The sequence below is a fragment of the Lontra canadensis genome, unplaced genomic scaffold (genome assembly GCF_010015895.1).
Source record: "Lontra canadensis isolate GAN:19392208 unplaced genomic scaffold, GSC_riverotter_1.0 scaffold21, whole genome shotgun sequence".
Taxonomy (NCBI): Eukaryota; Metazoa; Chordata; class Mammalia; order Carnivora; family Mustelidae; genus Lontra; species Lontra canadensis.
The window spans coordinates 23,248,038-23,272,190 of record NW_022631015.1 but is presented as its reverse complement, the minus strand read 5'-3'; the positions used below and the strand labels follow the sequence as shown (position 1 = coordinate 23,272,190).

The window sequence follows — 24,153 nt, the reverse complement described above, 5'->3', positions numbered from 1 at the left end:
TTTTTACAAATTTAAGGTTTGTGGCAACCCTGTGTGGAGCATGTCTATTGGTGCCATTTTTCTATTAGCATTTGCTCATTTTGTATCTCCATTTTGGTAATTTTTGCAATATTTCAAACATTTTCTTTATAGTGTATTCACTATGGTGATCTGTGATCAGTGATTGCAACTTGCTGGAGGCTTAGATAATGGCTAGAATTTTTTAGAAATATTTTTAAAATTAAGGTACGTTCATGGTTTTTGTTTTGTTTTTTTTTTTTTAGCCATAATGCCACCTATTAGAAAAGTTTCCCTTAAATTTTCTGTATTTTCCTTCCTCTTCATCCAACTACCTCAGCATTCTTCTAATCTTAGTTTGGAGATCAAAGCAAGAGTCATTTCTTTTTTCTTAACACCCAGTGTAGGAAAGTCAGGCGTAGCCTGAGGCTCTGTGTGAGTACTTTCTGCTTCAGCCATTTACTTTAAAGTTTTGATTGGGTTCAATGCCCCAGATTCCTCTCTCTCCCACTCTGATTTTCACCTCTCTTTGAATGAAACGTAAGGGTGAAGAGCAAAGACTCAGTATTATTGCTACAAAAGAGGAGGGACAGAATTAAGGGCAGATGCACTAATTTTCTGTTATGCTAGCACATGGGTGGTGGAACTTCCCATGGGCAGAGTTAGTTTTGGCTTTGATTTGTCAGATACAGTCTCTTGCAAGTGACAGAAGTCAAACTGAATAGTATTTTTTAAAAGAAGGGCCAAAAGCAAAGGGGAAATTTTGTGCTAAGTAGTCTGGGGCAGCTCAAAATTTAAGGGCCTTTGGAATACGGTGGCTGAGATTGGGTGTCAAGGCTGCTCTCTCTTCTTCACCCCAGACGTCCCAAACCCGTTTTTCTTGTTCCCTTTCATTTCACTTTTCAATCTTTTCCGAGAGCCAGGAGACCTCCCTCAGCAGCTCGAGAGCCTTATTAACAACTTCCTAAAAGAAAGAAAAAGTGTGTTCAGGGGGCAGAGCTGAAAATCTCAGGAAGTTCTTTCATTAGATCAGCTCAGGCTGTGTTCCCACCTTTGGGGTAACTGTGACCCAGGACCCAGGACAGTAGTTCTACTGGCTGTAAGGTTGGGGGATGGGCACTTTCCCAGAGTTTTTCAAGTCAGCGCCCTACCCTGCCTTGAAAAAAACTTAGTGGGCACCTAGAGCCTTTTTTTTTTTTTTTTTAAATGGGAAAGGTTAGAACAGGATCTAAAAATCTAATGACAATTGAAATTTCAAGTAAAACCTGTTCTCGCAGAGTAACTTACAGGAAACTTATCAAGAAAACATAATTAAATGGGTTGATTTATGGAAATATACATGGTTCTTGGGAATCTGGCCACAGCTCACTCTCTGAAATTGGGTGCACACCTTTGAAAAAGAGCCTTTGATGTTTGCTTTGCTGTTGTGTCCTTTCCCAGGAGTGCATATTACTCGCTGGACTTTTACTAACGGAAGACTTGGATCGCACTTGCCTCTGTGGGGATGGCCCTTGGTGTTCCTGGATGACGGACTGACTGCCCGCCCGGCCCAGCGCTGGGCTCGCAGCTGCCAGGTTGGCCAGCTCATGAGTCCACCTTCCTCCCCACGGGCTCGCCGCTTGCCAGCCCCGGACGGAACACGGTGCACTTACTCTCAGCCTGGCCTACTTGCTTCTTCCCACCTTCAAAAACAGGGAACAGAAATAAGAGCACTTCAGGCACAACTAAAGGGAAGGATCCTCCGGCCACTGCACTGGGGCATGTTCTGATTGGCTGAGGTCACCTAGGCAACTCTCCAACCAGAGAGTCGAACGGGGCTGTTTGGCTTTGACCTACAGTCTATTATTACCGTTCGTCCAATTGGACATGGCTATGTCAAACTTATTTGAATACACGGACTATAAAGGAACCCCTTACTCCAAGTCCCGGAAAGTCATCAGTCTTTGTTAGAGGCCGAGTCATGTTCCTGTGGTTGATCATCTAAGGGGTTTTCCTGAGTCTCTAGGGAAGGCGGTGAGAATGTGAGGACCGTAAACAGGAGTTTGTTGTTGGGTGAGATCGTAAAGCAGCTTGGTCCTGAAGTTCAGCGATGGTCGTGGGCCTTGTTTCTCCTGGGGAACCTGGGCGAATGGGGGAGTCACGCTTCTTCTGCTGTCCGGGGGGCGTGTTGGGCAGTCTCACTGGAAGCAGAGGCTTTCTTCAGACCTTGAAGTTTTCATCAGATGGCTATTTCCTGTGTGATGTCCACCAAGGACACCAGCTGGAAGTGAGCATTAATATCCACTCAATAATTCTGTTTTGAAATGTCCTGTAAATGAAATCCTACCATATTTTTACTCTGCAGAATTCCGCAGAGTTACATTCAGGTCGTTGCATGTGTCAGTAGCTCTTCCTTTTTATTGCTCGATAGTATTCCGTGGTAGGTATAAATAACAGCTGTTTAACATTCACCTTTTAAAGGACATTCTGGCTTTTCTATTACGGATTAAACAAAAATAAACCACCAAAACCCTGCTGTGAACACAGAGGTCTTTGTGTAAACGTCAGTTTTCATTTCACTGGGATGAGTGCTCAGTACCGGGAGTATGGGATCATATGGTAATACCTTTCACATTTTAAGAAATACCTTTCGCAATTTAAGAAACTGCCAAGAAGTTTGCCAAAGTCACGATAACATTTTGTTTTCTCACTAGTAATATATGAGACATGGAATTTCTCTACATTTATGCCAGCAATCAATGTTGTCACTATTCTTTATTTTAGTTTCCTGATAGGTATATATTGATATCTCGTCAGAGTCTTAATTTGCATATCCCTAGTGGTTATTAATGTTAATGTTTATTAATTTCCATGAAATGTCCCTTCGTGATTTTGCCCATTTTTTTAATGGGATAGTTTTTTGTTTTGTTTTGTTTTTGTTTGTTTGTTTATTTATTTTTTACTATTGAGCTTGGGAAATTTTTTATATATTCTAAATGTAGATTTGTCATATTTATAGTTTGCAATTATTTTCTTTATGTCTATAGCTTGTCATTTTAATTTTTACAGGACTCTCAAAAAACAAACATTTTTGCTTTTGATGACATTTACCAATTTTTTTTCTCTCCTGGATGGTTTTGGTTTCATGTTTAAGAACTTTTTGTGTAGCTCTAGATCCCAAAGATTTTTCTTCCTTTCTAAAAGGTTCATGGTTTTACATTTTACAGTTGAATCTACCATCAGGTTTAAGCAAATTTTTGTGAAAGGTGTGAGGCTTAGGTTGAGTTTCCTATTTTTGTCTATTGGTCTGGCATCGTTTGTTTAAAAGGTTATTCTTCCTCCCTTAAATTTCTTTTTCATCAGTGTCAAAAGCTAGGTAGCCCTACTTGTGTGGGACTATTTGTGGGTTCTCTGTTTTGGTCCATTAATCTATTTATCTCTGCTTTTCCTACTACCAAACAGTCTTGATCACCATAATATATAATAAGCTTTGAAACTGGGAAGAGTAATTCCTCCCACTTTATTCTTTCTTTTCAAAACTGTTTGATATTATAGTTCTTTTACATTTCAGTTATTAAGTTTTAGGAGTTTTGGTTTTGGTTTTGGCTTTTTTTGTTTTGTTTTGTAGGGTCCTTGTGATTTTCCACATGGACAATCCCATCATCTTCAAATAAGAGTTTTATTTATTCTTTTCAAATCCGTGTGCCTTTAATTTCTTTTGTGCTCTCTGAAAGACTTCAGAAGTTGAATGTAATGGTGATAATGAATATCTTTGCCTTGTTCCTGATCTTATGGGGAAGCACTGACTCTCTTTTCATTAATATGATGTTATCTGTAGGATACTTGTAGAGGTCCTTTATCACATTCGGGAAATTCTATACTCTGTTGAGAGTTTTTAGTTAGGAAAGGATAGTGAATTTTGTCAAACATTTTCTCTGCATTCATTACTATGGTTATAGTGTGCTTCTTTATACTGTCAATATGGTAGATTACATTGATTAATTTTGAATATTGAACCTGTCTTGCATTCCTTGATCTTTATACACTGTTGGACTTGTTTACTATTATTGTTTCTTTCCTGTGTTCATAAGCATATTGATTTCTAGTTCTATTTTATACTATTTTTATATGATTTTAGTATTGAGCTAATTTTAGAATCATAAATTGAGTTGGGAATTATTTTTTCTTTAATTTTTCTGGAAGAGATTGTATAAAATCAGTGCTATTTCTTCTTTAAACATTTGGTAGAATTCTTCAGTGAAACCATCTAGGTCTACAGATCTTATCTGAGTGAAGGTTTTTGTTATTATTTCCATTTCTTTAAAAGTTATAAGAATATTCCATTTTTCTAATTTGTCTTGGATGAATTCTTCTAGTTTGTGATTGCCTGCAGTATTCCCTTATTATCATTTTAATGATCTGTTATATACCCCTGTTTTATTTCTGAGATTTGTAATTTCTCTCTTTTATTATCAGTCTTGATAGTGCTTCTCAATTGTATTGATTTAAAAAAAAAAAAAACATTGTTGCCATGGTTTCTCTATTTTTTTTTGGTTATTTTTTAATCTCATTGAGTTCTCTCTTTTTTTTTTTTTTTTTTTGATTGATTGATTTTAAAGAGAGAGAGAGCAAGAGCAGGAGGGACAGAGGGAGAGGGAGAGAAAAACTCGAGCAGACTCCATGCTGAGCATGGAGCCCAACTTGGGGCTGGATCTCTTTGACTCTTGAGATCACAACCTGAGCTAAAACCAAGAGTCAGATGCTTAACTGACTGTGCCACTCAGGTGCCCTCCCTGAGTTCTTTTCTTACCTTTCTTTCTTCTTGCATTGAACTTATTTTGCTCTTCTTTTTCTATACCTTTATGTGGAAGTTTGTAGTAATGATTTGAGAACTTTCTCCTCTTCCAATATGACCATTTAATGCTAGATTTCCCTCTCAGCATGACTTCAACTGCATCCTATAAATTTTTTTTTAATTAATTAATTTATTTATTTGACAGGATGAGGGACAGAAGCAGGGGGAGTGGGAGAGGGAGAAGCAGGCTTTCCGCTTAGCAGAGAGCCCAATATGGGGCTTGATCCCAGGACCCTGAAATCATGACCTGAGCCGAAGGCAGACGCTTAACGACTGAGCCACCCAGGTGCCCCCCAAAATTTTTTAAGTAAACTTTATTTTGAGATATTCTAGATTCACATGCAATTGTAAAAAATATTACAGATATCGTGTAGCATTTACCCAGTTTCCCCAAAATGTACATCTTGCAAAACTAGGTACAGTATCACCACCAGGATGTTGACGTTGAGATAATCAATATGGCAATCTGTAATGGCAAGGATCCCTCATATTTTCCTTTTTATAGCACAGACACTTCTCTGTCACCCACACTCCTCTTGGGCCACTAATACAGTTTCTGTTTCTTTATGTCATTTCAAGAATGTTATGTAAAATGAATTATATAGTAGGTAATCTTTTGGAGTTTTGTTTTTTAAAGAATAGACTTTGTGGGCATCTGGGTGGCTCAGTTGTTAAGCATCTGCCTTCCACTCAGGTCATGATCTCAGGGTCCTGGGATCGAGTCCCACATTCACCTCCTTGCTCAGTTGGGAGTCTGCTTCTCTCACTATCCCTCACCCCTCTCATGATCTCTCTCTCATACACTCTCTCAAATAAATAAATCTTTTTAAAAAATTAAAAATGGACTTTATTTTTAAAGGCAGTTTCAAGTTGACAGAAAAATTGGGTAGAAAGTGCATATACTGGGGCGCCTGGGGCGCTCAGTGGGTTAAAGCCTCTGCCTTCTGCTCAGGTCATGATCTCAGGGTCATGGGATCAAGCCCCGCATTGGGCTCTCTGCTCAGCGGGGAGCCTGCTTCCTCCTCTCTCTCTGACTGCCTCTCTGCCTACTTGTGATCTGTCTGTCAAATAAATGAATACAATCTTTAAAAAAAAAAAAAAAGAAAGAAAGTGCATATACCTAATATACTTCCTCTGCCACTGTGTTAGTGTGGCACATTTGTTACAATTAATGAATCTCTATTGATATATTATTATTCATGAAAATCCATAATTTACATTAGCATTCACTCTGTGTTGTGCAGTTAGTTCTGTGGGTTTTGACAAGTGCATAATGTCATGTACCCTCCATATAGTATTACAGAGAACAGTTTCCTTGTCCTAAAGATGCTTCATCTCTTCATCCCTGCCCCTCTTACCACCAAAGCCTGACAACCACTGGTCTTCTTACTGTTCTTATAGTTTTGCCTTTTCCAGGATGTTATTAGACTAATGTAGTACATCGTCTTTTCAGACCGGCTCCTTCACTTAGCAGTATGCTTTGAAGATTCCTGCTACCTTTTCATGGCTTGATAGCTCATTTCTTTTTATCACTGAATAAAACTTCCTTGTACGGATGTACCATAGTTTGTTTATCCAGTCTTCTATTGAACTGAATTGTGAATAAAACTGCTATAAACATTTGGGAGGTATACATACACATACACACATACACACACACACACACACACACACACACACACAATCTTAGATATATCACAATTGCTAAATCAAATAGTAAGCTAATGTTTACTTTTATAACCATGTTTTTCAAAGCGGCTGTCCCATTTTTCACTACAACCATCACTGTAATGTTGTATAGTTACTTCAGCTCCTAGCCAGCATTTGGTGGTGTCAGTGTTTTGGATTTTGGTCATTCAGGTCAGTGTATAACAGCATCTCATTGTGGTTTTAATTTGAATTATTTTTTTAATTTAATTTTCCATGTGCTTATTTGCCATCTGTATATCCATTTATGTTTTCATCCATTTTCTAAATGGATTGTTGACTAGTTTCTTACTGTTGAGTTTTGAGAGTTCTTTATATATCCTAAGTACTAGTCCTTTGTAAAATATGTGCTTTGCAGCTATTTTCTTTGAGTCTATAGCTTGTCTTTGCATTCTCTTAAAAGAGAGTATTAGTTTCTTATGGCTGCTTTAACAAATCACAAACTCGGGGTTTAAAACAGAAGTTTATTCTTGTATATTTCTGGCAGGAAGAAGTCAAAATCAAGTGTTAACAGAACTGGTTCCTTCTGGGTGCTTAGGGAGAGAATTTGTCCCATGCTTCCCTCCTGGTTTCTGGTGGCTTCCAGGAATCTTTAGTGTCTCTTGGTTTGTAGCCATATCACTTCTAATAACTGCCTTCGACTTTCACATGATCTTCCCTTCTCTGTGTCTTCTCTTTGGTTTCTTATAACCAGTTATTACTGGATTTAGGTCCCACCTGGGCCCTTAAGATAATACAAGATCCTAAACTGCCCAGAAAGAACACAGATAGCAGCTTAGAATCTAAGCAGAACCTGAATGGCTGCAATTAAGGAGAATCAAAAGAAAGGTGTTATGAATAAAATTACTTACATCATGTAGGATTTAATTTGTCTGTGATAACAAAGGGAGAGGAGATTCATCTGGGGAATCCCAAATTTTCCTGCTAGATTTTAAAGAGAAAAATGGTCAGTGATCTAATAATATTGTTATATTCCAGCGAAGGCAACAAATTTAGTTCTTATTTCCAGCATTGTGTTATTTGGGTGCCATTCTTATATGATGATCATATATTATTGGTTGATTAACATACTGGTGAGTTTAGTTGGACTGTGTAAGAATGTATAGTTTAAGATGGGAAGGTAGTCGCATGTCAGTTTTATTTCTACTAGGTAGAATGTTCAATGTGGTCCAGTTCTGATAAATTTCAGGATTTTAAAGGACTCATGGGACAAGAGAAGAAACCATAAGTGACAGACCAGCCTATCTCACTGCCCTCTTACGGATTCTTGCAGCAGAGGGTGGGATTGGGTTAAAGACCTCAAGGAGCTGAGTCACAATGTTCTGATAATCCACAAAGGCTCAAAAGGCCAGTCATACCCCTTGTTTGGTGCTAAGTTTGTTGTTGTCACAACAGCCCTAATCTAAGTTTGCTCCTTTGCCAAAGAGAGGCACTTCTGCCCCCAAGAGCCTGCCAGATGGCTGTGTACTCTGGAGGGCTAAAACAGTTCCGTTGGAAAAATTACTGCACGTTAAGGCAAACTGCTTCAGAGGTCTCGGTCACCATTAACTAGATAGTTTTCCGCGTCCTGTTAAAAAGAGTTGTTGTCAGCTAAATCCTTATTTATTGCAGGTGAATCCGTTACTGTTCTTTGTTAACTTTTTTGTAAATCTAAGCTCTTTCTCAGAAAATGTGAGTGGCTCTGAAAAGAGATTTTGGTTCAGTTTGGGTTTGTTTTTACTCGCTAAGCTTTACTGCTTCTGAGGTATTACTTGGACTGGACTTTATGAGGGTGGCTCTCGGTCTTCTTGGGCAGCAGCACGGCCTGGATGTTGGGCAGCACGCCGCCCTGCGCGATGGTGACGCGGCCCAGCAGCTTGTTGAGCTCCTCGTCGTTGCGGATGGCCAGCTGCAGGTGGCGCGGGATGATGCGCGTCTTCTTGTTGTCGCGCGCCGCGTTGCCCGCCAGCTCCAGGATCTCGGCCGTCAGGTACTCGAGCACGGCCGCCAGGTACACCGGCGCGCCGGCCCCGACCCGCTCCGAGTAGTTGCCCTTGCGGAGCAGGCGGTGCACGCGGCCCACCGGGAACTGCAGGCCCGCCCGCGACGAGCGCGTCTTGGCCTTGGCGCGCGCCTTGCCGCCCTGCTTGCCCCGACCTGCCATAGCTTAAGAACACTTGTGTGATAACGGAGAAAATTTCCGTTAGGCCAGGCACCAGGCCTATTTATCTGATTGGCTATTATTCTACCAATGAGAGGATGTTCCTGGAATCACCTCACTTAAAAACACGCCACTACCCATTGACCAATCGGATGTTGGCTGCCCAACGTGTCATTGGGCGCTGCGCCTATAAATACCACACTTGGCTTCCTCGAGTGCCAGTTGTTGGCCACATTGGAGCTGTCTACCAGCCATGCCAGAGCTGACTTCGAAGGGCACTACCATTTCCAAGAAAGGTTTCAAGAAAGCAGTAACAAAAACTCAGAGAAAAGAAGGGAAAAAGCGTAAGAGATGCCGCAAAGAGAGCTATTCCATTTACATCTATAAGGTGCTGAAGCAGGTACACCCCGACACCGGCATCTCGTCCAAGGCCATGGGCATCATGAACTCGTTCGTCAACGACATCTTCGAGCGCATCGCGGGCGAGGCGTCCCGCCTGGCGCACTACAACAAGCGCTCGACCATCACGTCCAGGGAGATCCAGACGGCCGTGCGCCTGCTGCTGCCCGGGGAGCTGGCCAAGCACGCCGTGTCCGAGGGCACCAAGGCCGTCACCAAGTACACCAGCTCCAAGTAAAACGACTCCAGTCACTAGAGAAGCTTTAGAACCCAAAGGCTCTTTTAAGAGCCACCCACACTTTCCAAAAGACTGTAGGCTCTTCTTAGTTGTAATGTATGTGGGTAGGTGTTCTGACTTGGAAACTGCTGGTGTAGCAAGCAAATAGATTTCTTGGTCCATTTTGCCAAGTTCACTTTGCTCACACCGTATCTTTGAGAAATAATGAGGTCTCACTGGAGTGGTTGCATGACTATCTTAGTACTAAACACCTAACTGGATTCTTTATGCATTTACAGCATTTTCAGTGAGACTTTATATCTAGGTGAAGAAATTCAGAGAAGGGAATTCTTTGAACAGAAAAAAATTCCAGTAATCCCGTGTCCTCAGGGAGATCCTTCCATGGGCCATGAGAGCCATAAGGAATATGGCTTCCCTTTCTCTAAAAAATATTAGTTTTAAGTACTTTGTATCAGATAACAGTGAAAGCTTGGAGCTGTGGACAGACTAGAGACCTTAAGACTGTCTAGTATGGGAGCATTAGTTACAGCTGTTTTGCTTCCTCTGTACATTGGCTGTGATGTGTGAAAAAATTCTTTGGGTCAGGCTAGCTGCCCATAAGCTGCTGATATTTGAGGCCCAAAGCCCAGAATTTCTTGGTCTGATTTTATCCAAACATGTATTGTGGTTTCTAAACTGGGCTATATATCAAGAGCAGGTTGACAGGAATGTGGACATTTTGCCATGCCAACTAATTCACACTGGAGCCCGATAATTGGCTAACTCCAATCAACTGGCAAACGAGTAACATTAATGAATTCACTCTTTTTTGCATCATTTATTACAAGTTATAATAGGGCCACTTGTTTTTTATATTGTGATTGGATCATTAAATTGTGTTTGTACCATGTATTACTGGGCTCAAATACCACAGTGTTCCAAATCGGGTCATACAGAATTTATCAAAATAGGATGCCCAGTAATCACGGCAGAGGACTTTAGGTACAAGATCTAATCTGTCATAATTATCTGGACTCTTCTGAGAGAGCCCACAAGCATTTTAAAAAATCAGTGAAAAAGGCCATGGAAATTGACCAAAAAAAAAAAAGAAGGAATCAAATTATTATGACTACTTCCCAGAAACCTGTGGTTCAGCTAGAATCCTCAGTTCAACTCTTAATTTCTAGTTTCTTCTTTTTCTAGAAAGATTTAATGTATATACATCTTCTTTACAAGAAATAAAAATAAAAACAAACTGAAATGCCGTTTAGTTGAATATGTATAGTAAGAATTCATAAGATAATAGTGTCACATGCCCTTGAAGAACCTCTGAATCCCTTAGCCAGGAGTCCCTGAAGGAGGTGATAGATGGAACATCTGTGCCACATTGTATGGGAAGGGGGCATCATCTCCATTCAGGGGTCCCAGCTGCCCTAATAAGACCTTATAAAACAGCAGGTGTCTGCACAGCTCCCAAATCCTGATCAACTCTGGAATTGAGAAGTTTTGATTTTCGGGCTGGTTCTTTCCCTTAGCAGCATGTATTTAAGATTTATCCATTTTTGTTATGTGGATTACTATCTTGATCCTTTTTATCACTGAATAACTCTATTGTGTGGATAGACCAACTGTGCTTGGTCTAAAAATCTATGGTAGACTCACAGATCTCTATCTGCCGTCTAGGGCGCTCCTTGAATTCCATTTACATATTTCAAGGGATCTCGTTGCTTCCACTTTTTAGCCATTGTAAGTAAAGTTGTAAGTATTTGTGCGCAGGTTTTATGTTGACATAACTTTTGAAACAGTTGGGTAAGACCAGGAGCACAATTGCTGGGCTGTATGTTTTGCTTTATAAGGAACTGTTAAACTGTCTTCCAAAGCGGCTGTGCCACTCAGCATTCTCACAAGCAGGGACTGAATGACAATTCTTGTTGTTCCAAACCCTCATCAGCATTTGGCAATGTCATGTTTTGGATTTAGCCATTCTAATAATAGGTTTGTGTAATAGCTCATTGTTTTAATTTGCATTTCCCTAATAACAGTTATGTTGAGGATCTTTTGAAATGCTTATTTGCCATCCGTAGATCTTTTTGGTGAGATGTCTGTCCAGATCTTTTGCCTATTCTTTAATTGGGTTGATTTTCTTACTGTTGAGTTTCAGGCATTTCTTAAAATATATTCTAGGTACAAGTCATTTATCATATAGATGATTTGCAAATATTTTCTCCATCTGTGGTCTGTCTTTTCATTCTCTTACCCAGGGTCTTTAGCAGAGCATACATTTTTAATTTCAAAAATGCCCAGAAATATGATGCAAGCCACAAACATTGGCCATATATGTCACTTTAAACTTTCCAGCAGCCACATTTAAAGTAGAAAAAAGAAATTAGTGAAATTATGTTTAATCAACTATTTTAGTTAATCCAATATACCAAAAATGTATAATTTCAACATGTAATAAAGATAAAATTATGATAATTTGCATTTTAAAGAATTAGATCTATGAAATCCAATGTGTATTTTACACTTAGAGCATGTCTTAGTTCAGACTTGCAATATTTCAAGTGCTCAGTAACCACGTATGGCTAGTGACTACCATATTGGACATTAAACTCACTCTGTGTAGCCTAAACCACACCCCTTGCTCTAAACAGCTATGGCAGACTCACAGATTTATATCTGCCGTCTAGGGCTCCCCTTGAATTCCAAACCAGTAAATTCAACTGCTTTCTCAACATTGCCATTCTGACATTAACAGCCACCTCAAAATTCTCTCCACAAGGGTTTGCAGTCTCTCTTGACAGAGTTTTCAGTTTTATGGTTCATGGTATCCATGGTGCCATCCCATTCACGTGGTTGTCCAAGCCAGATATGTGATATTTTTTCCTTGTTAGTTCTTTTGTTCAGTCTCCACTTCAATCTATCTACAAGATATATCAATTTTATTTCCTGTATATTTTTGTTATCTGGCTACTTTTCCCCATCTCCACTGCTGCCATTTTTGTCTAGGCCCTGTCATCTATCTCACACCTAAATTACTGTTCCTAGCTAGCCTCACTGTTCTTAATCTTGTTTCCATAAAATCCATTCTCCACTCAGTTGGCAGAGTAATCTTAGATGAGAAAAATTTTTGTTTTCACTAACCATTAACTGAAATTTAGCATTCTTTTCAGTTATGAATACTACATAGCAAACAGACCAGTCACATTAGCCATACCTGTGGCTTTGTTGCCATTGGAAATCACAGCCATATTCCTAGCTCTTAACCATAGTTACAGATCTCTCAAAATATTAATACCCATGAGAACCTCAAAATATTATAATTGTTATTTGCTATTTCAAGTGCAAATTAAAAAGCACTATTAAATATAATTATTAAATATTAATATAAATATTAAAATATTACTGTATCAAGCATTTTAAAAATATTTTGAAAACTGTTTCAATCTGGCATTATTTTATTATTAAAGCTCCTATTTGGGGGCACCTGGGTGGTGGAGTCGGTTAAGCATCCAACTGTTGGTATTTGCTCAGGTCATAATCTGGGGTCCTGAGATCAAGCCCCATGTCAGTCTCCACATTCAGCGTGGAGTCTGCTTAAGACACTCCTACTCCTTCTGCCCACCTCAGGCTTCACATGGCCCTCCATTCTGCATCTCTATGTCTGCGATGTCCTCCTCTTTTCTCTTATAAGGGTACCTTAAATCCAGAATGATCTCATCTCAAGATTCTTAATTACCACTTAATGATACCCTATTTCCAAACAAGGTCACATTCATAGGTATGAGGGGTTAAGACTTGTATATATCCTTTAACAGAACAAAACTGAACCCATTACACATCACAAAATAACAAATTGGTCCTAAGGTTTAGCTTAACATTGATGCACACAAAATTTACATCATTCTATCTGGGCTGAAGTGATTGATTGATTGATTGATTGATTGATTGATGAACTCACTGATGAATGGGGAAAATAACTCTGTTTTGTCTGGCGTTGGCAGGCATCCAGTCTCAGAACCTCTAGATTGTTTCTTGGTGCCAGTGGACTTGATGACCTTGAGCATGGTAAAGTATGTGGTCTGACTCAGGGGCTGGCACTTGTCCACTGTGATAATGTTCCTGATCTGGGCATTTGTAAAGCAGGAGGGCAGGTATAGGACATGTTCTTATGGTGTTTCTCTGAGTAGCTGTGCTTTCAGATGTGGTGGCGGCAGTCTTGCTGGATAACTAATGGTCCTCTCCATCTTCATCTTGGTCACCATGCCAAACACAATCCACCCTCAGATGGCGACATTGCTGGTAAAGGGGCATTTTTTGTCAATGTAGGCAGCCTCAGTGGCCTCCTTAGGCACCTTGAAACCCAGACCGATGTTCTTATAGTATCATGGGAGCTTCTCCTTGCCATTTTCTCCAAGAAGGACCTTCTTAGTTTGAAAGATTTTTGGCTGTTGTGAGTAGGCATGCTCACTCTGAACGTCTACTGTCTTCCTGGTCACTGGAGGAAAAGCTGGATTTAAGTAATTTAGACTAAATTATAGACCCCAGAAAGCCTTTTGGGGGCACCTAATTATCTCCCTCATTCATAACTAATTGAGACCTTGTGTTTATGTCTACCTCACTCTACGAGAAAGGAAACACAAGAAGAGTAAGCACCTTCTCGGTCTTGTCCTTTTACACACACACATTCATTCATTGAGCAAATATTTGAAGACCAGAGGAAAAAGAAACACAATTTTAAAATCTTTTTTGGAACACAAAGAGTAACAACAAAATGGCCACTTTCTCTGAATGGCCGTCCACTCAAGGAAGAGCAATGCAGGCCTGCCGGGGCAGTAGAGTGAGGACTTACGTTGGTCTGGCTCGTTGTGGCCCCACTCCCCAGGAGGGTTTCCCTTGCCACACACACGTCAAGGTCCCATCTCGGATGGACACCCCTTTTCTCCTTTGATGGTTGCACCAGCAGAGGTCTTGCTCCTGTTCTGGGTTCAGAGAAATTATGGTAGCTTGAGGGCAGTGGCAGCATCCGGATCTCTCAACAGGCTTGGGTGCTCTGTCCTTTTTCCAGCCCTCACCTTCTTGGTACTCCTTATGTTTTCTGCTCTGTGGCATAACACCAAAGCCTAGAATTAGGGAGAGAGAGGGAAGACCTTCCCTGCTTCCAGAGCCAATCCCAACAGGTAGTCATTGCTGGTGATGTCGGGTTGGAGTAAACAGCTAGAGGGGCTTAGGGAGGGGTACACCTTCAGGATCTGCTCTCCCCACTTCCCAACCCCAACCTCACTGTATTTAAAACAGAGCCATAGCTCTGCTGTGACCCTTTCCTCAGAAAATTCCATCATGCCTGTCCTCTGTTACTCAGGGACTGAGGTGCCGGCAACAGGCAGACAGCACCCTTCTTAAAGCACATTTTAAAAACCTGAAACAATAACAAGAACCCCTGTGTTTTCACTGCTTTCCTGTGGATGGTTTTGGACTAAAGCTTTGCTCTTAACCTGTCTGACATTAAAAAAGTCTTTGGGGGTCACAAACCCTTTCCATCCTCCTTTGTGCTACCAAGGTCCCTAAAACTGGGTTCTTGGCATGCAAGTCCGATCTAAGGAAAGACAGTTTGACCAACGGTTTTGCTTTTCTAATAATAAACATTTCCAGGTTCCTAGTGGAGAATGAAGAAATTCATATCTTTCAGGAACTCTTACATATCACTGAGAATTCAGAATATTTACAGAACCTGTGGGAATGAAGGGGAGCATGGCTTAGAGGAAAAAAAGATAGTTTAACTGCCTACATTAATCAGAAAGCATAAATACAGGCAGTTCTTCAGGTAGTATAAAATCTTAAAATAATGATGCAAAGCAATCTTAATAATCAGTGGGAAAAATCATGATTACTAAATAATTTCTACATTTTTATCCAGATATTTAAAAGTTCCCTTAACTGTCTGTTACGATTATAGAGGGAAGTGAAAAAAAATATGTAGGACATTGTGCTTTAAAATATTAAAACCATTAAATAATTAAAGTGTCATTCCTTTTTTAAAAGCTTCGTGAAAATAGTTGGACATGCTTGCCTTCTCTTCATCATATAACTTAGGGCACACTGAGCCTCTTTTCTACACCTTGGGGAAGGGTCAGGCTCTTTCTAAATTCGTGTCAGCTTCCACCATTTTATTCTTTGTCTTTTCAATGTTGCGAAATATCTTTGAGAATTCCTGTACTGTGAAGTGTTTTGCCGGAGCCACTTTCTCTAGAACATCTTCATCCTTTTCAACACAAACACACTCCGATTTGTGTCCATGAGTTCACCTTCCCTGAGTTCCTCTGGTCGTGTAGCTAGTCTCTCGATAGCGCCAGCAGTCCCACTGCCAGCTGTTTCTTCTAGAACTCCTTTTATATTCAGTTTGAATTCCACTTCCAGGATAATTATTTTTCTTTTTTTTCTTATACTTTCATCTTGATGGCCAAATCCCTCTTTTGATGAGCAATTCTTGTCATATACATTTATCACTGGGAGACAAAGTGGCAACTAAAAGTACACACTTCCTATTTGTACATAAACTGAGTAACGTATGCAGTGTCCAGAAACCAACACATTTTAAAATAAGTGATATGGGACACGTGGGTGGCTGAGTTGGTTAAACGTCTGCCTTTGGCTCAGGTCACGGTCCCGGGGTCCTGGGACAGAGTCCAGCATCGGGCTCCTTGCTCGGGGGAGCCTGCTTCTCCCTCTGCCTGCCACTCCCTCTGCTTGTGCTCTCTCTCTCTCTCTCTCTGACAAATAAATAAAATCTTTTTAAAAATATATAAATAAAATAAGTGACATGATCAGTCACATGATAGAAAACAATGTGCATTTGTTTTCTGTGCAGTGACTTATATGAACTAAAGATCCAGTGCTGAAGCTTGTAATTTATGCATCTACTCACTACTGAAATTCATACTGTGTTGTTGGACAATTGGTGTTATTTAACTGAACTGTCATAACTGAAATTCATTTATATCAAAACTGTGCAGTGTGAAAATTTTCTCTATGAAGTAAGCACCCCACTAAAGAAGCAAGGAAAAAATAAAAATAAAGTGAGTCAGTGGAAGGCAAAAGGTTAAATAATGAAAAACCTGGAAAAAGTACTTAGGAGAAAGAGAAATGGCCAAACTGTTTTTAAATTTTTCATTACAGTAAAATAATAAATGTAAAGGTAAAGAAATAATAAATGAATACATTTAAAAAATGAAAGATTAGCCAGTAACTGATGGGGTTTGTAAAAAATGAGAAAACACAAACACAAAATTAGGGATAATAAAGGACTTGTATTTACACACACGGTGGAGAGAAAATCATTAGAGACCAACTTGCTTGTCTCTAAGAGGATATCTTTAAATGATTTTCTTGTAAAATATATTTTACCAAAACGTATTACAAATTATTAGCAAATCTAAGCAGAATAGGTTCATAAAAGAATAGGGAAAATGGTCAAAGAACTGTCAACTGTAAAAGAGACACCAAGTACCCATTGTTTTGAAAAGGGAATTTTACCAGAGTTTTCAAGAAAACAGAATTCCAGTGTATTCAGTTTCAGAGTATTAAAAAGACAGTTATTTTCTAGGGGCGCCTGGGTGGCTCAGTCCATTGAGCATAGGACTCTTGGTTTTGGTTCAGGTCATGATCTCAGGGTTGTGGGATTGAGCCACACATTCAGTGGGAGTTTGGGATTCTCTCTCTCCATCTCCCCTTCCCTCAACCCCCACTTGTGTGTGTCCGTGCACATGTGCCCACACGTTCTCTCTCTCAAATAAATCTTTAAAGAAAAAGAGCATTATCTTCCATATTATTTTTATTTACTGAATAAAAATTTATACCAAAAGCTGAACACCATTACACACAAAAAAGGAAAATAGAGATTATCTAATTTATAATATTGAAGCATAAATTGTAGGTGATATATTGGCAACTGGAAGTAAGTGAACAACATGATGCTCAAGCGGGGTTTTATGCAGAACTGCAAGGATAACTCAGTATTAGGGAGTTTATTAAAATAACTCATCATAATATGTCTAAAGAAGCATCCCCAGTGATGCTGAAAAAGCATTTTCTAAAACTCAATATCCATTCTTAGAGTTCTCAGTAAAGTAGACAAAGAAGAATTATTTCTCATTATGATGAAATATATCTAATGAAGAATAGTGCAAAAGGTTCTTCGGCAAAGTGAAGAAAAAAAATGGAATGCCTACTCTCTTCATTTCTATTTAACATCATTATGAAGGCTGTGAGCCATTGAAATCAGAAGAAAGAAATTAGAAGCAAGCTAATTAAAAGGCAGTAAAATGTTTATTTTCAGATATTATCACAAAAGTGTAAAACCCAACAGAATTTACCAGAAAGCCAACAAGAATTTAAGTCAATTAAGTAAAGTATAATAGGATATAAAAATGATGCACAAGTATCAATACCTTCACATAGAACAATTAAATGATAGAAGATTTGAATAGGGAAATACACCATTTATAATAAGAGCAGAATGAAAATATCCAGAATTATACTTAATAAAAAATATGACAAATTTATATGAAGGAAATTGATTTGCCCATAGCAGGCACATGGTCCCATTCCCTGTAGGTGAATGGCTCAAGCGGTGTTTGGTACTAGACTCAGGTTTAGAAAAGAGAGAAGGTGGGGTGTCTGGGTGGCTCAGTCAGTTAAGCATCTGACTTTTGACTTCAGCTCAGGTCATGATCCCAGGGTTGGGATCAGGACATGGTCCCAGGGTTGTGAGAACCATGTTAGTTCTCTGGTGAGCTGGGAGTCAGCTTGAGATTCTCTCTCCCTCTCCCTCTGCATTCCTCTCTCTCTCTCTCAAAAAAAAAAAAAAAAAAAAAAGGAAAAGGGACAAGGAAATGCTCAGGGAAGGCTTTTCTTGCTCTCAGTCAGAGACCCAATGAAATAGACTATTTCTTCCTGCTTCTACTTCACCTGTCTGCATGAACACTTGGGCCTGTAGCCAGCATGACGGTGAAGTCAGGGTGTGGAGAATTGCTGAGGCTGTCCTGGCGATGAAATCAGGACTTCGATCATCCCACTCCTGCAATTTCTTTACCTTTGGACATCCTGATTAGTGACATTACTTACTCTATCAGCTCATTCATTTGGTACTTCCTGCTATTTGCAACCAAAACATAATCTGAGGTAAAAGCTGTGTCAGGCTTGGCACTGTCGGGTGGCACTAAAGTTTATTTAGTGAGAAGAAAACATATATACACTTCTAAATCGTTTAAAAAAGTGCTTTAAGTCAAATTGAGGATTCCAGCTAAATCACAGGTCTGCTGGAAGTAATTTGATCCCTCCCTTTTAAGATCATTGAATTCAATCGCGTATGGATTTTAGTACCTGGTCTGCTTCTCTGAGAAGAGTCCAGATGATGCAGTGATACAGGACACAGACACCATTTATTTTTTTTTAAGATTCTATTTATTTGACAGAGAGAGATCACAAGTAGGCAGAGAGAGGGGGAAGCAGGCTCCCCGCCAAACAGAGAGCCTGATGCAGGGCTCTATCCCAGGACCCTGGGATCATGACCTGAGCCGAAGGCAGAGGCTCAACCCACTGAGCCACCCAGGCGCCCCAGGACACAGACACCATTTAATGATCAATCATACGACAGAGCAAGTGATCATTGGTGTAGAAAATCAATGTAAAAATGATTCAGTTAGAGTTACTGCTTACCAGCTGATTATGACTAGCCAGGTTAGTGAGTTCTAATCTGAAAACCTCATATGCTATCATATACACATTTCAGTGTCAACATGCCCTCTGTGAACGTCTAACATAGAAGACCTTGAACCAAGAGATAGCACCTCAAACTCTGCAACTTGAGGGCAGCTAGAGTAGTCTATAGGACCAATTATTTCATGCACAGCGGTAAACAGGAAGCAAAATACCATTAATATTCTCCAGAATTCCCTAGGGTCCCAAGAGCTCTCCACAGCTTCAGGCCCTTGGCTTCTACTGGGGAAGATTTTTGGACAAAGGCCTGCTACAGGGCCACCTGAGTGGCTCAGTTAAAGCACCTCCCTTCAGCTCAGGTCATGATATCAAGGTCTTGGGAACCAGCCCCATTTCCAGCTCTCCTTGGCCCTCTCCTCCTGCTCTGCTGTGCTATCCTAAAACAAAACAAAGCAAAACAAACAAAAAAAAAACCCTTGCTGCACCCTTGTGAGCCGGTCTTCCTCAACATCCCAGTCTGCTTCTCAGAACTTGCACTAGAGAATTTCTTCTATTGACATACTCAGGGCTCCCATGGAAAATACCAGTAACCCTAGCATGTAATGTGAATCTTGGCACCACTGGGGACAGTACTCAGGCAACTTCAGTTGCAGGTTTTTCTTTTTACAGCACTATTTGGTCCTAAACTGAACAAGTCACTGTTCAAGTAGAACTAGCACCTACTTTCACCGGTTTTCTAAACAAATTTTTTAATTCTCAGCTTGCCACAATATAGGGACTGTGCCCGGTCAGCGGAGAGCCCACAGCCCTTCTCCAGGAAATTTAAGTGGCTCTGAAAAGAGCCTTTGGGTTATTTAGGGGAGGACGCTTACTTGGGCTAGTTCACTTGGAGCTGGTGTACTTGGTGACGGCCTTGGTGCCCTCGGACACGGCGTGCTTGGCCAGCTCCCCGGGCAGCAGCAGGCGCACGGCCGTCTGGATCTCCCTGGACGTGATGGTCGAGCGCTTGTTGTAGTGCGCCAGGCGGGACGCCTCGCCCGCGATGCGCTCGAAGATGTCCGTAACAAAGGAATTCATGATGCTCATGGCTTTTGAAGAGATGCCGGTGTCGGGGTGCACCTGCTTCAGCACCTTGTAAATGTAAATGGAATAGCTCTCTTTGCGGCATCTCTTGCGCTTCTTTCCTTCTTTCTTCTGAGTTTTAGTTACAGCTTTTTTGAAGCCCTTCTTGGAAATGGTCGTGCCCTTTGAAGTCAGCTCAGGCATGATGAGTGTACAGCTCTATAGCGTTACAGCTCTCCAGTTACAGCTCTAACGGCTCCAGTAAGCACCAAGTAAGCGAAAAGCACTGGAGGCTGGCGAGAGCAGTATTTATAGGCACAGCTCTGAAGTGACGCGTTGAGCAGACACCGTCTGATTGGTTAGTGGGCAGTGGCGTGAATGTAAATGAGGTGATTCTGGCGAGGCTTTCTGATTGGCTAGATAGCTGTCAGCCAATCAGACAGCAAATCACAACCTACTGTCAGACTATAAATAGGCCCAGTAGGATTTCTAGCGGTTGGTTTGCTGCAGTGCACTCAGTTATGTCTGGAAGTGGGAACCAGGGTGGCAAGGCATGCGCTAAGGCCAAATCCAGGTCATCTAGAGCAGGCCTCCAGTTCCCAGTGGGCCGAATCCACCGTCTGCTCCGAAAGGGCAACTATGCAGAGCGCACTGGGGCTGGTGCACCCGTGTACCTGGCGGCCGTGCTGGAATACCTCACTGCAGAGATTCTAGAGCTGGCAGGCAATGCGTCTCGGGACAACAAGAAGACGCGCATCATCCCGCGCCATTTACAGTTGGCCATCCGCAACGACGAGGAGCTCAACAAGCTTCTGGGCGGTGTGACCATCGCGCAGGGTGGTGTCCTGCCCAACATCCAGGCTGTGCTGCTGCCCAAGAAGACCGAGAGCCACCACCACAAAGTCCAGAGCAAATAGTTAAGTCATGAATCCTAGTGAGTAACCTGAACGTTTGGTAAAGAAAAACCAAAGGCTCTTTTCAGAGCCACTCAAATGATCAGTGAAGGCTGTGCATAAACTGCCATGTATGTGAGTTGTCTACATACACGTACATACATGTGCCATGAATCCTGGTAAAAAATCCCCACACACCAGACCTTTGGTTCTGCTAACGGTTCTTCTGAGTTTTAAAGCTGTTAAGGATCAACAAGCCTTCCTGTAAGTGGTTGGGTCAGCAAGGAAGATTTTTTTGAGAAGGAGCGAATCTGAAGCAGTTTCCATGCTCCGTGTAGATCCCCCTGGCAACTTTAATCTCAGGACCCTAATCATGACCTGAGCAGAAATCAAGAGTCTACCTAACCGACTGAGTCACCACCCAGGCACCCCAGACAACAAAGTTGAGTCACCACATACTGGAGTCATTGGGAGAAGGAACTGTAATTACTCTTATCTTTGCAACCACCACTTAGTTTCTGAGCTATTGTAAGCGGGTGACTTTTACTTACTTTTTAGAGAACTTTCATGTGAGAAAGCATGGGGGAAGGGCAGTGGGACAGCAGGAATCCCAAGCAAGCAAGCTCCACACTCAGCTTGAGCCCCACCTGGGCTTGATCTCCAGACCCTGAGATCATGACCTGAGCCGAAATTGAGTCCCACACTCTACACATTGAGCCACCCAGCACCTGTAGACAGGCAACATTAACGATAAAATTGAGTTAAGGACTATAGTTAAGTGATGATTGGATAAGAACAAACAGGAGGGGGCGCCTGGCTGTCTCAGTCATTAGGCATCTGCCTTCTGCTAGGTCTTGATCCCAGGGTCCTGTGGGGATCCCTGCTAGGTGGAGAGCCTGCTTCTCCCTCTCCCATTCCCCCTGCTTGTGTTCCCTCTCTCCCTATCTATCAAATAAATAAAATCTTTTTTAAAATGTCTATCATAATTATTTGATATTACTAAGAAATCTTGGCCTAGCTTTTCAAAAATTTTGAGTACAAAATAGTTTCAGTTGATTTGTTTGTACTGTGAACACCAAGAAAAATTGAAAAACAAATGAACATTTACTTAGACTGTCAAATGCATAACTACAAAATATTCAGTAGTCTATCTAAAAGAAAAAGAATCTCACTGGTTTTCAAAAAAAAAAAAAAAAAGCCATTCCAGACACTTGAGATCTACACATAGGATATGTAAAGAAGCAGATATAAGAAAGGTATAAAGTTCTATAAGAAGCTAAAAGATGAGCATAAAATACATATGTCAATTAGGGGAGATTGGGTTATGAAAGAGTTTTAACCATCTCTTGAATTAATGGACATAAATATCAATTAAGGCATGCAATTGAGGAAGGCACAAAAGGAAGGAAAAATTTTGAAGACTGAAAAGTTGTACAGATATATTGAACAAAATTAGATAATGTCTAGAACATAGCAATTAAATTTTTTAACGTGAAATTTTAAAATCAAGGAAGAATAATGGTATAAATGTCTAAATGAGGGATATGGGAAAAATCTAAACCGAAAAATTCTAAATAATTTCAATAGATACACTTCCATCAAGCAGGTAGCGTTCAAGACCCCAGCCTTGCCAAAGCACAGAGTATGGAAAGGCAGGGGAGAAAGAAAATGACTTTATAGTAGAGAAATCTAGCAAACAGTATCTCAGCCAGGTGATCAGTGCACAGCATCAGTGATGAGCCATGTTGAAAATGTGCCTTTAAATTGGTATGTTGAGAAGGGCATTTCACATCTTTGGTCTTCCTCCCAGGAACCCCATAATTCCAATCAAACCGTGAGGAAAATATCAGACAAATCCAAGTTGAGGAACATTTTACAAAATATTTGACTATAAACCCTCAAAATTATGAAAGTCATGAAAAACAAGGAAATTCTGACAAACTGTCGTAGCCCAGAGGTGGCTAAGTAAACATGACCACTAAATGTCATGTATTTTGGGTTAGATCCTAGAACAGGGGAAAAACAAATTAGGTAAAATCTATTGAAATCCAAACAAAGTTTAGAGTTCAAGTCACTGTGATTTACCAGTGTTTGCTCCTTGCTTGTAAGAAATGCACAAATATTGACAGTAGGAGAAATTGGGTGAGGAGTAGGCAGGGACTCTTCTCTTGACAACTTTTCTATAAATCTAAAATTACTCTAAGTTAGGGGTGCCTGGGTGGCTCAGTGGGTTAAAGCCTCTGCTTTCTGCTCAGATCATGATCCCAGGGTCCTGGGATCCAGGCCCACGCTGGGCTCTCTGCTCAGCGGGGAGCCTGCTTCCTCCTCTCTCTCTCTGCCTGACTCTCCACCTACTTGAGATCTCTGTCTGTCAAATTAATAAATAAAATCTTTTTTTTTTAAATTACTTTGTTAGAAAACTTACTGAAAAGAACAGAACAATAAACTCAAGTTTACAAAACAAAACAAAACAAAACAGGGAAAAGTTCTAAATCTAAAATCAAACACGTGAAATACAGCTCTTAACATGCCAGTGTAATTGGCTCTGAAAGGAGCCTCCAGGGTTTGGATGCTCATGTCCTTCTAAAAAACTCATTTGAGGGGCACCTGACTCTGGATTTTGACTTAGGTCATCATCCCCAGGTGGTGAGATCGAGCCCCTCATTGGGCTTTGTGCTGGGCATGGAGCCTGCTTAAGATTCGCTCTCTCCCTCTGCCTCTGCCCCTCCCCTCCTCTCCCTGTCCCACTTGAGCTTTCTCTCTCTGAAAAAAAAAAAAAAAAAAAAAAAAAAAAAAACTCATTTGTGGCCAGTATACTTGGTGATAGGAAATAGTGCCCTACACACTGTGTGCCTGGCCAGCTCCCCAGGCATGAGAGTGCAGGAACCGTCTGGAATTCCATGTACATGATAGCCAAGAGCCCATTGTAAAGAGCCAGGTGAGTAGACTCACTGAGGAGGTGCTGTAAAATCACGAACATTCATTCATTCACAGGGCTTCTGTACAGATGCCAGTGAACCATCTTCAAGACCTACTCTATAGTAAGTATAATAGGGCTGTCCGTAACATCTCTGCCATTTCCTGCCATTCTTCTTCTGCCATAATGGCTTCCTGGAGCCTTTCTTGGACCTGAGAGAAAACTTAGAGAAAGACTTGGAAATAAGAGACACAGCCTCCCAGTCTTGAG

General features: G+C 40.8%; 4 protein-coding genes and 1 pseudogene across 8 annotated transcripts in view; 2 read left to right on the top strand and 3 right to left on the bottom strand.

Moving 5' to 3' along the window:
• The window catches only part of LOC116870028 (histone H2B type 1-A), a 384,027-nt gene extending 363,728 nt beyond the window's left edge, over positions 1–20,299 (bottom strand). For 2 of the 5 annotated variants that reach the window (XM_032861727.1, XM_032861728.1), the window contains exon 1: positions 19,884–20,299. In XM_032861727.1, the coding sequence (XP_032717618.1) occupies positions 19,894–20,277 (384 nt within the window). In that variant the 5' untranslated portion in view covers positions 20,278–20,299 and the 3' untranslated portion in view covers positions 19,884–19,893. Of the gene's footprint in view, positions 1–1,545; positions 1,558–18,121; positions 18,142–19,883 lie in introns of those variants that run through there. The other 3 variants (XM_032861729.1, XM_032861730.1, XM_032861726.1) reach the window with 3 other exon arrangements.
• On the bottom strand, positions 8,271–8,681 carry LOC116870019 (histone H2A type 1-H-like). The gene has a single exon (XM_032861716.1). The coding sequence runs from the start codon at positions 8,679–8,681 to the stop codon at positions 8,286–8,288; it is 396 nt and encodes a 131-aa protein (XP_032717607.1). The 3' UTR covers positions 8,271–8,285.
• Positions 8,932–9,334, top strand: LOC116870030 (histone H2B type 1-A-like). The gene has a single exon (XM_032861731.1). It carries the CDS (start codon positions 8,932–8,934, stop codon positions 9,313–9,315), a length of 384 nt encoding a protein of 127 aa, XP_032717622.1. The 3' UTR covers positions 9,316–9,334.
• LOC116870065 lies at positions 13,191–14,406 on the bottom strand (annotated as a pseudogene).
• A 295-nt stretch (positions 20,300–20,594) lies between the features above and the next one.
• LOC116870099 (histone H2A type 1-A) lies at positions 20,595–20,990 on the top strand. The gene has a single exon (XM_032861793.1). It carries the CDS (start codon positions 20,595–20,597, stop codon positions 20,988–20,990), a length of 396 nt encoding a protein of 131 aa, XP_032717684.1.
• Positions 20,991–24,153: the final 3,163 nt, after the last annotated feature.

What these genes read in the sequence shown, in the direction of transcription:
- LOC116870099 (XM_032861793.1), top strand. Translation starts at nt 20,595, where the DNA reads ATGTCTGGAAGTGGGAACCAGGGTGGCAAGGCATGCGCTAAGGCCAAA.
- LOC116870019 (XM_032861716.1), bottom strand. Translation starts at nt 8,681, where the DNA reads ATGGCAGGTCGGGGCAAGCAGGGCGGCAAGGCGCGCGCCAAGGCCAAG.
- LOC116870030 (XM_032861731.1), top strand. Translation starts at nt 8,932, where the DNA reads ATGCCAGAGCTGACTTCGAAGGGCACTACCATTTCCAAGAAAGGTTTC.